Source organism: Notolepis coatsorum (genome assembly GCF_963971535.1).
Source record: "Notolepis coatsorum genome assembly, chromosome: 1".
Classification (NCBI taxonomy): Eukaryota; Metazoa; Chordata; class Actinopteri; order Aulopiformes; family Paralepididae; genus Notolepis; species Notolepis coatsorum.
Window position 1 is genome coordinate 6,816,514 of NC_140165.1, and position 13,738 is coordinate 6,830,251.

The 13,738-nt window shown below is 46.5% G+C and overlaps 1 protein-coding gene across 1 annotated transcript in view; it reads right to left on the reverse strand.

Moving 5' to 3' along the window:
• Positions 1–13,738, reverse strand: part of LOC311242561 (uncharacterized protein) — a gene marked incomplete at its 5' end in the record, with an annotated part of 65,995 nt that overhangs the window by 27,119 nt on the left and 25,138 nt on the right. Inside the window, 3 exons of the mRNA XM_084331532.1 lie at positions 3,288–3,369; positions 6,374–6,519; positions 8,855–9,031. Coding sequence (XP_084187658.1) covers positions 3,288–3,369; positions 6,374–6,519; positions 8,855–9,031 — 405 coding nt within the window. The remainder of the gene's footprint in view (positions 1–3,287; positions 3,370–6,373; positions 6,520–8,854; positions 9,032–13,738) is intronic.

A 13,738-nucleotide genomic window follows, 5' to 3' on the forward strand; every position in this document is an offset into this window, starting at 1 on the left:
TATCGATTCACAGGTACCGGTTCAAATGTGAAAGGTAGCCATCCCTAATGCGTAGTCATAATGACATTGGATCAGTGCCCCTGCCAGGACTTCCATTGCTGACCTGTTAATATAGGTGGACACTCTACCGAGAAATTTAATTCTCCGATTGATCTTTGTGACCACCTTTTGTGCCATGCTCACCCCTGATAAGGTGTTGTCCAAAACACATCCTAAGTATGTGACTTCCTCCTTTGCTGTTACCTCGATATCTCCTACCACTACCTTGAACCCAGGAGACCTCTTAAGTCGTATGGCCGAGCCAAAAAGGATAGCTTCGGTTTTACCCAGGTGGAGGGATAACCTGTTTTCGACCAGCCAATGACCGATCTTGACAAGCTCTAGACTGAGTGACCTCTCTACTTCTCTTTTGTCCTGATGGGAGACCACAAGTGCAGCATCGTCCGCAAATAAAAACAGTTTACAATCACATGCAGTTTTCATGTCATTGACATATAAAAGAAATAAAAGTGGTCCTAAAATACTTCCTTGCGGCACCACGCACGTCTGTTGAAGTGAGGAGGATATGGTCGCATTAATTTCCACTACTTGTTTCCTGCCTCTCAGATAAGACTCCATCCACCTTAAGGATATACTGTTAAAACCCATAGCCTTCAGTTTATATAAAAGTATGTTGTGGTTAACGGTGTCGAAGGCTTTTTGTAAGTCTATTAAAACCATCCCACAGAATTGACCTTTGTCCACCTCTGTTCTAATTTGGTCTGTCAGATATAATAAACATGCGTCTGTGGACTATGATGTTCTAAATCCAGACTGGAGCTCGTACAACAGGTTGTTTGTAGAGAGGTATTCGTTTATTTGATCATTAATGATCCTTTCTATGACTTTGGATATCGCACTAAGAATCGACACAGGCCTATAGTTCCCTGGGTCTAGTTTATTGCCTTTTTTTGTAAAGCGGAACGACTCTGGCTTGTTTGAGATCATAGGGAAACTGTCCTTGACCGATAAGCCGGAGGCGATGGACTCTGCTGCATCCCTAAGAAAGATATCTATCCAACACTCCCACTACACACTCCCTGGGCCTAGAGAGATGTTACCAAACAGTGACCGCCCACGACAGTGGAATGAGAGATTAAAAAAGATATATATAGTAATAACAAATACAAAACAAAAAAAAGGTATTGCAGATAGCCACCGGCGAGATTTAACAAATAATTGATAATAGATATGTGTTCTTTATTAGATTAGACTTAAATGTATTGTCATTATACAGCACAAGTACAGTACAATGAAAATAAGTTTGGCATCAAACCAGAGTGCAAATGTGACCGTAAAGTGTAATAGTAATATATGGGGCTGGGTTAAAAAAGAATCGATTTCCCGATTCTGAATAGATCTTCATTTGAATGAGCGATTATCGATTCATAATCCAGAGATCAATATTAGTTTTACTTTTTACATATTTTTTCTCCCATTCCCCAATTTAGTCGTTATGCCAATTCCCTTCCTGGTCGTGTCCAGATGTCACGCAACGTGTTTGAATCTAAAAAAAATTGATCAAGTGAAAGCAAGTCACCGCCAGGTGCAAAGGCAGATGTTTGGTTGCATTTTGGATTTAAAAAACATGACGACAGAGAAGAGCTGGACAAAAGCAAAGCCATATGTAAGCTGTGCAAAATAGAGGTGAAATATTGTGGAAATACAACAAATCTACAAAACCACTTACTGAGACCGCACCTAGACGTGACATATGCCAAATACAATGTCCCAATAAAAAGTACATTCATGCAACTGCTTGAGAGTAAATTCTTAATGTAAACATTGATATTTTTAACAATGCAACATGTTAAGAGGGTTCCTTGAACCATTTATATCATTGAATCGGATCAAATCAAACCTTGTGAATTGGAATCGAATCATTTGGGGAAATCAGTGGAGATACCTAGCCCTAGTAATATACGATGTACAGGTGATTAAACTGGGTATAAAATATATAAAGTACTACAGAGTATAGTGCTAATCAGATACAGGTGTGTAAAAAGGATTATATGCAGGTATTTAGACAGATGTGGATACATATATATACACGGCATATACAGCATTATTTACATGCCATCATACAAAGTTAAATGGGTAGACTATAGGTAGTTATGATTACAGTGTAGTATAGACAGTGAAAGCAGAAGGCAGGTTTAAATTGAGTATAGACAAAAGAGTTCAGAGTTCGTTCAGTATGGGCAGCAAAGCCTAGGGGTATAGGCAATGCTCTCAGCTAATACCCCCCCCCCCCCCTCCCTGCTGAGCCGCACAAAAACTGAAACCCACAAAACCGTGATATGAACCAAACCGGAAGTTTCGTGAACCCCTAGTAGTCTTGATTGGTGCCATGATACTGTGGGTATAAGCTGCCATTGGGCGACTATTTCAGTGGGAATTCTCCTCCCCTTACACCATCTTCGACACTATTTTGCATCGGTACTAGGGGTGTAACGGCACACAAAAACCACGGTACGGTACGTACCTCGGTTTTGAAGTCAAGGTTCGGTACGGTTTTCGGTACAGTGGGGGAATGTTTGGCTTTCCATGTTCCACTCAGGGGTGATGTAGTGTGCAGTAACTAGTTGTACATGTAGGGCTGTCAACGAATATTCTATATTGAAATTAATAATCGGCTTGTAAAAAAAAAATGTATTATTATTATATTAGATTGTGAAAAAAACAGCCCCCGGTGGGCGGTCATTAGTGGTTAACATACCGTTGTATTCGTTCAGTACACTACACAGCCGTTCGGTACGGTACGGTACACACTGAAACTTGTTCGGTTCGGTACGGATACGTGTACCTTTCTTTACACCCCTAATCGGTACCGTCGCTGCATGGTTGCGATTGGTTTAAAGAAAAACAAACAAGCCAGAATGTTTTTTCCCCCTATACCGGAATGATAATAGTTTCAGACAGACCCGTCTCCGGCGCTGGCAGAGTGCCAACATGGTGTGGAGAGAGGGGCCTGGCTACGCTGGCAGAGTGCCAACATGGTGTGGAGAGAGGGGCCTGGCTACGCTGGCAGAGTGCCAACATGGTGTGGAGAGAGGGGCCTGGCTACGCTGGCAGAGTGCCAACATGGTGTGGAGAGAGGGGCCTGGCTACGCTGGCAGAGTGCCAACATGGTGTGGAGAGAGGGGCCTGGCTACGCTGGCAGAGTGCCAACATGGTGTGGAGAGAGGGGCCTGGCTACGCGAGACGACACCCAATAGTGCAAACGGTAAAAGGAAAAGGAACCTCACCTGGAATGTTTCGGAGAAGAGTTTCAGTGGATCCCGTTGGAAGTCATTCTGGTCGAAGAACAGCAAGAGCTCAAAAACACTCCTGTGGGAGATAGAAATAAACGTGTCATCTTCTCGTCGAGGTCTTATTGGCATACTCCTCGATCTACACCCTTTTGATCATGAGGCTAATTAGTGGAAATCTATTTAACAGTATACTTGCCATTCTACACAAGTGCCATTCTTGCTGAAACTGTTGGGACATTACATGATTGACAGTTTTTTGGTAAGTGATCGATAGTAAGCTTCTTTGAAGGTTATCTGAGAAAAAAACTCAAGTTTTTAATATTTTACGCCGGAATAGAACTTGATTTGAATCATCAGCTTCTTCATCAAGTTCTGCAGAGAGTCAAGTCACCTTTTCCAATGATACAAATTGTTGGGGGTTACTGTGAAATACGGCCTTACGCCTAGAATCTGTTACAAATTATGTATTTATGGTTTCCCTTTCAGGCCAGTGGAGCTGGGGTAAGGTCACAGATTAATTTTTGTCCCACAGCACCACTATGCATTCTGGTTTTCGTTACATGGTTCCATCTTAAACTGCTGCCAAGACATCACGGGGGGGGTTATAAAGCAAGATGACACACTTAAAGAGGGACAGCCTAGTTCTGACTTTTTGGAACGCCAAGTCCTACTTGGCAATGATGATGTTGATTGGTAGTCCTTTCTCAGCACATTCCATGCTGTTCCTCTCATACTAGCTCTGCATAGTTAGCCACAAACCTATGCAATGTTTATGGGGTCGAGCTCCTGTCTGTACAAGCTGACTGAAGCCAACTGAAATCTACTTTGTGTGCATTGTGGAGTAAATTGCATTAGTTTGTGGCTAACTAGCTGGAGCTTGTATGAGGAACAGAATGGATCAATATGGATGAATGAATCACATTGGTAAAAGTAATATTCAAGGTTAGTTATATAGTTAGGCATATCTTTAGTTCAAGTTAGTTACCTAGCCTAGCTAACCCAGGGCTCCAGAGTGCGACCATTTTAGGCGCACTGTGCGACCGAAATTCAGTTCAGTGCGACTTAATGTTTTCCCTTGTCGCACTGGTGCTCCCAGCAGGTCTGTCTGTCTGTGTGTGTGTAGCGTCTTCTCCCCCCCCCCTCCCCCGTGGCCATGTGCGTTCTCAAAAAAAGAATCTCTGCCTTTGATTGGCCCTAACACGTGCATTCTGCAAAGACCAGCCCAGATCTGCCTCTGATCATCACCCTAAAATTCGTATTGGCTGAATGACAAATAAACAAAATAGCATGTGAGCATCAACTTTTCGAATTGAAACGATAAATAAGCACATCGTCTCATACTGGTTTCATAATACAACGTTTCCAAATGGACGTTTGGATTAAACAAAGTGTATGCAGTGATGCCTTCCCAGCGGAACACAAGCTGCTTAACGCTACACAGGTATGTGTCATCACCATGCACGTTAATTAAGCTATGTAACGTTAGAGCGCAGCTAACGTTAAGATAGCAGGAGCCGTCGGCCAACAAAGTTGTTTCAACAAATGTATTCACAAAATGGATTATCATTCAAACGTTATTCAAGCCGGGCGGTCAGGTGGCGTAGCGGAGATTGCGCTCGTCACCAAAGCAAGAGGCTGCGGTCTCGACTCCCGGAGTCAGCATTGCCCTGCGGCTTAGGCCGGTCGTCATACTAACTTGTTTGGCTGAGTTAGGGGGAGGGAAGTCGTGGGTGGTAATCTGGCATTGTGGACAGCGACGCCTACAGGTCAGGTCTGGGCGCCTGCTCAGCGAAAGGCAGGAAATGGTGAAGGCAGCGTGACCTCCCACGCATTACGCTTCACCAATGAGAGTCCTCGCTGCCAGGTGAAAAAAGAGCCACTGGCTGTCTCCACATGTGTCGGAGGAAGCATGTGGTGGACTTCAGGGTTCCCTTGTATTGACCAGTAGGAGGAACATACGCACAACAACCAGGTAGGGGAGGGGGGGAATTGGCATAACGACTAAATTGGGATGGGGAGAAAAAAATTGAAAAAAATCAGGCGGAGAAAAAGAGGATAAACATTTGTTTTTAAAGAAAAACGATATTCAAGCCTCCCGTGACCAGTAAGTACTAAGTAGGTACTACTACTCAACCGCAGCAATGTTCACTATGAATTGAAAATGGGGGACCCTGATGTAAACAAGACAAACGTCTTTCTCTGGTCTGCATCCCCTTAACAATTGTGTGTATTGAGCCGTACTGTATTGTACCCATTCTGCAATGTGTTAAATAAAGTTGTTAAGGGGATGCAGACCAGAGAAAGACGTTTGTCTTTACATCAGGGTCCCCCATTTTCAATTCATAGTGACATTTATGACATACACAACATACATGACATTTATGGCATATACAGGTATATAGTACTGTTACATTTGTGACATATACGATATGCAAATATACAGTACTGTTACCCAGAGATCCTAACAGAGAATATATACATATGATGGGGAGGAGACTGTACATTAGGAGACTGTACACAAAGTGACGTCAGACTACACCTCCCTATTTAGGAGCAAATTGTTTGCATGATTAAAAACGATAGTTCGAACATCCGTTCGAAAAACCCTGGCGAATGTTCGAATCCCAAAAACAGGCTTGGGGACAGCTCTAACTGGAGCCGAGCTGAATGTGTTAAAATAGACATAAAAAAAGTGAAGGATTGGACTTTGTGGGCTAACTGTAATACAATGTTATTTTTTACAATAATTTACATAACATCTTAAGAAATTACTAATGTGTATGGGAAGGGAACTGACAAAAAAGGCAACGATAAAGGTAATGCTTAAAATGTATTATTACAGCGGCAAAAGGTGCAGTGAAAATCTTTGGGTGCACCTAAATTATGTGCTGGTGCACCTAAATGAAAAAGTTAGGCGCACTGGTGCAACCAATGTAAAAGGTTAGTCTGGAGCCCTGTAACCTGCTAATCCTTCTTTGTGAAATACTCCCCTGGTGAAGGGACACAGACAGTGAACCACATACACCCCAATATATCTCTGGATGCAGAATGGGGAAACGGCAGCTGTCATGCATACTTACAAGGCCACACTACTGAGTGTGTAGTGTACGTGGTCACAGGTTGACGTGAAGAAGGAGGACGCTTGGACGAAATAACAGAGCGCAATCTGAAGGACCCTGATCTGAGGCAATGGTACCTGCCAGCGACAGGTATAGCCCTCCACCAGCTAGAGAGAAGAAGGAGGACAAGGCTTGTCAGAGAAAAAAAAACTAAATGAGAGAAACAATTAATTGACTGCAAGGTTTATAGCTGGTATGCCGATTGGAAGTTAGCCTGGCTAGAACCATTCCCTGTAGACACCAGTACCTTTCTCCACTGCTAATACCAATTCAGAGTCCTAGCTGCCTGCAACAATTCAGCTTTGAGTAGTTTAAAGGGGCACTTCAGCAAAACAACGCTGATTTATGATCTCACACATATCAAAAGTCTCTAAACCGAGTTAATGAGTGTGAATAACGGCCACCAGTGATGTCATCAGATCATAACACTGAATCCTTGCGTCATGTTAATTAAAGCTAGATTAAATTATGTAGAAGGGAACAAATTAAGATATGGATTGCTATTCCACAACAAGAGATATGTAATGTTAATTACCTGAAATTATTCCATTTGTTGGGGGGGGGGGGGGGGGAACCCTGCATATATCGGTATCGGTTGATATCGGTATCGGAAATTAAGAGTTGGACAATATCGGTATCGGTAAAAAAGCCAATATCGCGCATCCCTAGTGTGAAGACATCAATGGTGGCCATATTCTAAACAAATCAGCATCGTTTTTCAGCGAAGTACCTGTTTAAAAGCATAATAACTGTTACATCTGCACTCTGGTTGGATGCCAAACTCCTTTTCATTGTACTGTAATTGTGTATAATGACAATACATTTGAATCTAATCTAATAATCTGTAATGCTGTCAAACAGCTAGCTTTAGGCAAAAGAGCCCTGCTGCGCTTGGTATTGTACGTTGTTTAATTTTTTGGTTTGGTCCAACATGTGGGTTGGAGTTCAAACATCAGACCAAAACAAAAACTCAACACAAAGCGCAGTACCATGTTGTCATTTTTTTGCCTAGAGGTCGCTGTTTGGCAACATTACAGATTCCACCTTTAAAAAAAAGGGGGAACATCGTCAAAGAACAATGCAGATATTGTTTTGCACATAATCTCACTCATGCAAAAACTCTACAATTGAGTTGACAGTTACTGAGAGTAAATGCGTTTGAATATGGTCACCAGTGATGTAATCGGTGGAAGTGTGTTGTGTTAAGTAGTACAGCGCAATGCAATGATACGGTAGCAGTCCATATAAGACAAGGTATTGCTATTTTTTCATCTACATCATAATTTCACAGTGCTGTAATTAACACAAACACAAGGATCCAATGTCCCCATGGCTTGACTAAACTGCAACAATGACCTAAGTTGCAAAAAAAATCATAATGGGTGGCATTGAAATGCACAAATTAAAGTGATTTTAAATAGTTGATCAGGGCCTGGGAAACATCTGTTGGGAAACATATGTGGTGGCAGACTACTGTTGTGTTGATGCCGTCGACTAGTAGTTTTCACAGCTAGATTCGATCAAAGAGTCTCGTTGTTGTTGTTGTTAAATGGTTTGCGGTGGATGATTACCCCAATTTACCACTAACGATATCTAGCCAACTAACCTCAACCTCATGTATGGGGTACTTACTTAGCTACTGTAATACATGTAAGGCCACCAAATGTTTACAAGATGCTGGATCACGTCAATATATACTCTCTGTTCTGCACTCTTTTTGTATCACAAACAGTACTGTATATTTGTAGATCTGGTATGTCATAAATGTCTAGATGCAACAGTACTATTGTCCATCTGTAATATGTCGTGTATGTCATTATATGTTAAATGATGCATTGAAAATGGGGGACCCTGATGTAAACAAGACGAAAATATTTCTCTGGTCTGCATCCCCTTAACAATTGTGTGTATTGAGCTGTACTGTACTGTACCCATTCTGCAATCTGTTAATAAAATGTTCAATCAATCAATCAGAGTCAAGGGAGTAGTTGTTGTGGTAGCAGGTTGGTTGCTAGCTGACCAGCTAACGTCAGGCTAACAGCAGAGACAGCTTAGCTGCAGCCACTGGGTGTTATAATAACGGCAGCTAGCTTAAACAGGAACCCGTCTGTAATGTCGCCGTTGTTGGTTAGTTTTTTGGGGGGTTTAATCTGCGTCATTGACGTTAAAGGGGGTAACGACGGGGCTTATGTATGTAAAGCCACATTGGTGACACTTCACGGCAGCATTCTTGTCGCCAGCAGCCCTGTAGTTTATGTACAAAGAGAGAGAGAGAGGGGGAGAGATGTCGTCGCTGCTGGAGGAGGACCAGCTACACAGCTAACGTTAGCCCGTTCTGGGGGAGGGGAATTATTACATGGAAGCCAGGAAGAAGAAGTCTCGGGGAAACACAAACAAGCCAGTTAAAAAGCGAAGTTTTTTAAAAACTTTGATATCGCTTACCGTACAGAACTCCGAACAGAACGTGTCGCTATCGCGCTGCAGTTCGTCACTGGAGTAGCGGCTCAACAGTGTCTCCAGTTCGCGTTTGAAGCCCTCTAACTCGTAGACGCTGCACTCCTCCGCCATACTGCTCCTCTGTCCCTGCGCGTAGCGACGCTGACGCTCCGGTCCGTCCGGCTGGCGGTGGTGGGTGTGACGTTAGGTGTGACGTGAGCGCGTCGGGAGGAGCCCCGATTGGACGGCGTCGGTGTCAATATGGCGAGCCGTTACTTGTGATTGGTTCAACGTGTCAGCTGTGTGTACCTTCTGCCTCTCCAGCAGGACACTGAACTGTTTACTAGTCCGGCATTGTTTCTCTTTCTTTCTTTACCCGTCAACGGTGTTGTTATTAACGTTAGGTTATGACTATAACCAAGTTCTGTTAGTTAGGGGCGATGCTTGGCATCGCCTTCTGCACTATCTCGCGTACGTGCACGCGTACTGAATAAACCACAAATGTACCTCTAATACCAGTATTAGTCTGACCACACCCCTCATCAGCTTACCTTCATAAGCAGGTGTGTGGTCACCTGCTCTCCTCCTTCCCAAGCTTTCACCACAAGGTGAGGACAAGGGCTGCAGCGGCGTCCGATGCCAAGCATCGCCCCTAACTAACAGAACTTGGTTATAGTCATAACCTAACGTTCTGTATCGTTAGTGGCTTAGCTTGGCATCGCCTTCTGCACAAGGGAGGCCAAGCGGAGCCACTTGGCTGACAAATACACCCCGCTGACAGCCCCCCAAAACCATCAGAACAGGGAGGGCCGAGCCCCCCCGACCCCCCCTAATGGAGGGTAGCCCCCCTATTAGGGACGTCACGGGAGGGCGACGGACCCGACCGTGCGAAGAGGCACTCAAGCAACTCAACGCACAGGGTGAGCAGACCGTGGCTTGACCCCACGACTACACACACGCACAACCCGCATGCCACCCGGGAACGAACGGAGGAACAACCTCGTTACTGCCCCCAGAATCACGGGGTCAAGGGCAAACCCAACCCCGTGGCAAGGCCGTAGCAGCGGAGCACGAAGGAAGACCCAGACCCACCAAAAGGACTGGACTCCCTGGAATGGGGGCCCGGAGAAGTCCATGATGCCAGCATCAAGACCCCACCAGGTGGGCACGTAGTGCCCCGCCCCCCACATCGCCAGCGTATTCGGACAAAGGCCCCTCAGTTACTGCACCTGGTATTCCCAGGCGGAACCAACCAGGCCAGAACCTGCCCAGCTTCCGAGATCGGACGAGACCGGGCGTGTTCAGGTCGGTATGGCCGTAAGCCGAGCGGGCCCCGTCCCCCCAATAGTACACCGCCTGGCACACTGACCCTGCAGAATAGGCAGTCAGCATGGCCGTAAGCACACAAAAAAGGTTAACCAACGGAAGCAGGCAGCGCACCGGGGAAAAACCAGGCAACAGGCTGTTAACCCTAGCCTGGAGACTGCGGACGAGACAGGCGCCAGAGGGGACAGCTGAACACAGCCGCCCCGGCGGAAGGAGCGTAAGCTGGCGGTGTTGCATGACCAAGCCTCCATTTAACAACCCCCACCCAGAGGGGTCGAGGCAGAGAAGGCTGACACGATTGGCAGACGTCATGAACGTGCAGGGGCACCCTCAACCGGTGAATCCGGGAGTTGACACTGCTCCAACACACCAGGGAATCAACCACCTCGGTGTTACCCAATGCGGTGGTTGTTCCTATAACCCTCAAGAAAAAACTCCAAAACACACCTGCGGGTATACACCGGCTATACCGCAGTACAAGTGTTTCAGTTTCCAAAAAGGGTTAACCCAGGCCTACGGGTCGCAAACATCACTTCGGACCGGGCCTGGCGGTACGGGAAGCACAGGGTCACCAGAGGAGGTCAAAAAACCACCCCCACAGGCCCCTCTTCGCCATGCGTGAGAGAGGAGCGAAAAATAATGGAGAACCAGCCCCTAAGCACACCGTACCTGGTATTCCCCGGCGGTCTCCCAACCAAGTACTAACCAGGACCAACCTGTGTAGCGGCCGAGATCCGACGAGATCGAGCGCGTACAGAATGGCATGGCTGTAAGCCATGACGACAGTGCTGAGTAAAAACATACCCAACCAGGGTCTCCATAGCGCTTAACCCTGTGACACCCAGACCGACCTGGCATTTTTCCCCCTGAAAAAAGCCCAAGTCCCTCAGGGTACCAGAACAGCAGATCTGCATCCCCGGCGGACAACGGGTTCAACTGATCTGGACCAGCGTGACCAGAACCAGTCCCGTGCCCTAACCACGCCGACATGCCTACTCCAGGAGAAGGGCAGATATGCGTGTTGATCTTAACATGAAAAGAAGGCGCCACCCAGACGTCGGGACGAACCGCGCCTGGTGGCCCACCCCAAGGGCGTGAGACCCCACTACATATGTTCAGATCCATCCCGTCATCATCCCCCAGACATGAACGAGAATCCGTCGACAACCCACCCAGGTCATGGGATGTGGTCGCCGGAAGAGGAAAAACCCCCATCTCAGTTGCTTTATAAAAACGCTGTTTCAACCACAAGCAACTAAGGCGTGCCAGTCAATCGCCTGTTTACAGCGAGCTAGCACTATACGTGCGTCGGGACACACCCCCATCAATGAACAGGCTATTTAGACCTGTCATTGAATCCCCAAGGCGCCCAGGGGAACGACAAGAGGGGTGTGACACTCCCTAACTCCAACACTTCTGGAATAGAAAGAAGGAAGCATCAACAGTATGTATCCCAGTCTACACAGCCGGGGTAAAAAATGTTCACATTTTTACATCCCACCACCCTCCCATAGGAAAGAGACGGGGATCCCCAGAGAGACTTCCCACGCGAGCTGTACAGATTGAAAAGAATATATTGCACCTTGAGCCATGTAAAAAACTGGTTTTAGGGCCTCCGGGGAAGAGGCACCGAACCCATACACACTCAATAAACGAATTGAATCGAATATACATACAATAGAAAAGGACCCTTCTAGAGGGTCCACTCACTTTGACAATCTGAGGAGGAAGGCTCTGTACTCTGATGGAGGCTTCCTCACATGGAAGAAGGAGTCCGAACTCACAGAAGGCCTGAGTAGGCGCTTGGTGAGGAGGAGCCCTGACCACCCCCCCTGAAAACAGATCCATCACATGGACCTGAACAGCACACGGAAGTCCTACCAACAGAGACGCGCACGGTGACGTACTCTATGGCGGGGGAATTCCTGCGGTGCACACGCCCAATATACCAGGCCGTGGGACCAGGAACTCCCTCCCCCCCCCCCCCCCCCCCCCCCCCGTAACGTGCCGAACCGCCACGTGACGGGAACCTTGAAGGACAGGGGGTGTACCCCTGACCGACAGAACAATGGGGAGAGGAAAGGTTACCAGTTCACCCCTTTACGACCCCACACCCATGATACGACGTAACGACAAAAAGAGAATATGACACAGTCATAGTCAGCTCTATGAAGCGTTTCACAGCTCCACACAGCGCACGAGCTAACCTGCTATCTGATTTTTACTAAGGAAAAACACAGAATAGAGAGGGCTCTAAGAACCCCGGTCCAACATACACATGTGCTTCTGTGGCCAGTACAACCCAGTTGTAGGTCACATGACACACACAACCCATCATCACCTACAAAAAATGGCAAAAACACTCAACAGAGGAACGCCGTTTTTTTCACAATGAGAGAATACATCATTCTTGATTAGTATCGACCACAGGCCTTGCTAAGCACACATGACAGCAACCAAACCAATTTCCTTTTAGGAAATAAGTTTCTCCAGCAGATTTAGCACAACCTCAGCAATCAAGCTGAGAGTTACATCGTATCCCTACCACACAAAAGACACAATTAATGCACAACATGTCTGATAGGAGGTGATAAAGTCCCCAGGGAACCGGGGGGGGAAACACAATCCTCCTATTTTACCCTCAATACGGCCAGTTAAAACAGGAAAACCTGTTAATGTGTGAACTCACTGTTCATTGTCATTACAGTCTGAGAAAGAACATTCTTTTACTCACTCGTCACCAAGCATAGCTTCATAGGTTAGTTGCCTTAGTAGTGAGTACACGGTACACATAAACACCATGATGTTTCTCACACAACAACCAGATCAATACATCACGATCTGCACGGAGAAGCTAACTGCCAGTGACAAAAACAGCTCACACACAACCCGCAACGTATCTCAAATGCATTGCAACAACACACGTTTTGGGAAAAAACACCGTTATTCACAATACATTTAGCAAGGTAAAACCAGAAGACGTGTTATGAGGTCTGGCCAACCCCGTACCTGCCCGGAACGCAGATCAGCGAAGTGCAGTCACAAGCCACCGTAGAACACAACCGTCCCGTGTTGTTCGATCCGGGCAGCGTCGCCGCTCCACCAGTCGCTACAGTCCTCTTTGTTGACGCAATCCCCGTCTAGGCTCAGGCAGGGTCGACGAACATCCCCTGTCAAGGATGACGTCGTGGTCAAGAGTGTAAAACATGTTAAAAATCAAAGCACGTTCAACAGAAAAGCATCAAGCTAACGGCTGCTCCAACCGTTCGGGTGCTATTGCTTCCGCTCGCGAGACGCCGATCTACGACGCACGCGATCAGGAGCGAGCTCCCGGCGGCGCGCGAGAAGCCAAGCTACCCCGCGCCAGGCCACCGACCGGCTAACCGTAAGCTATGAACATGTAAACAATGACATAACACTCACCCAGACAGGCCGCCGTTCTGAACCCTCCTCACTTTTTAAGAGAAAAGAGAAAACAAGACGTCAACACCGCTTCACAACGGTGACATTAACACGTCCGGCGGAATCAGCACAGTACCAACTGGCCTGTATAGCTGACTTTGA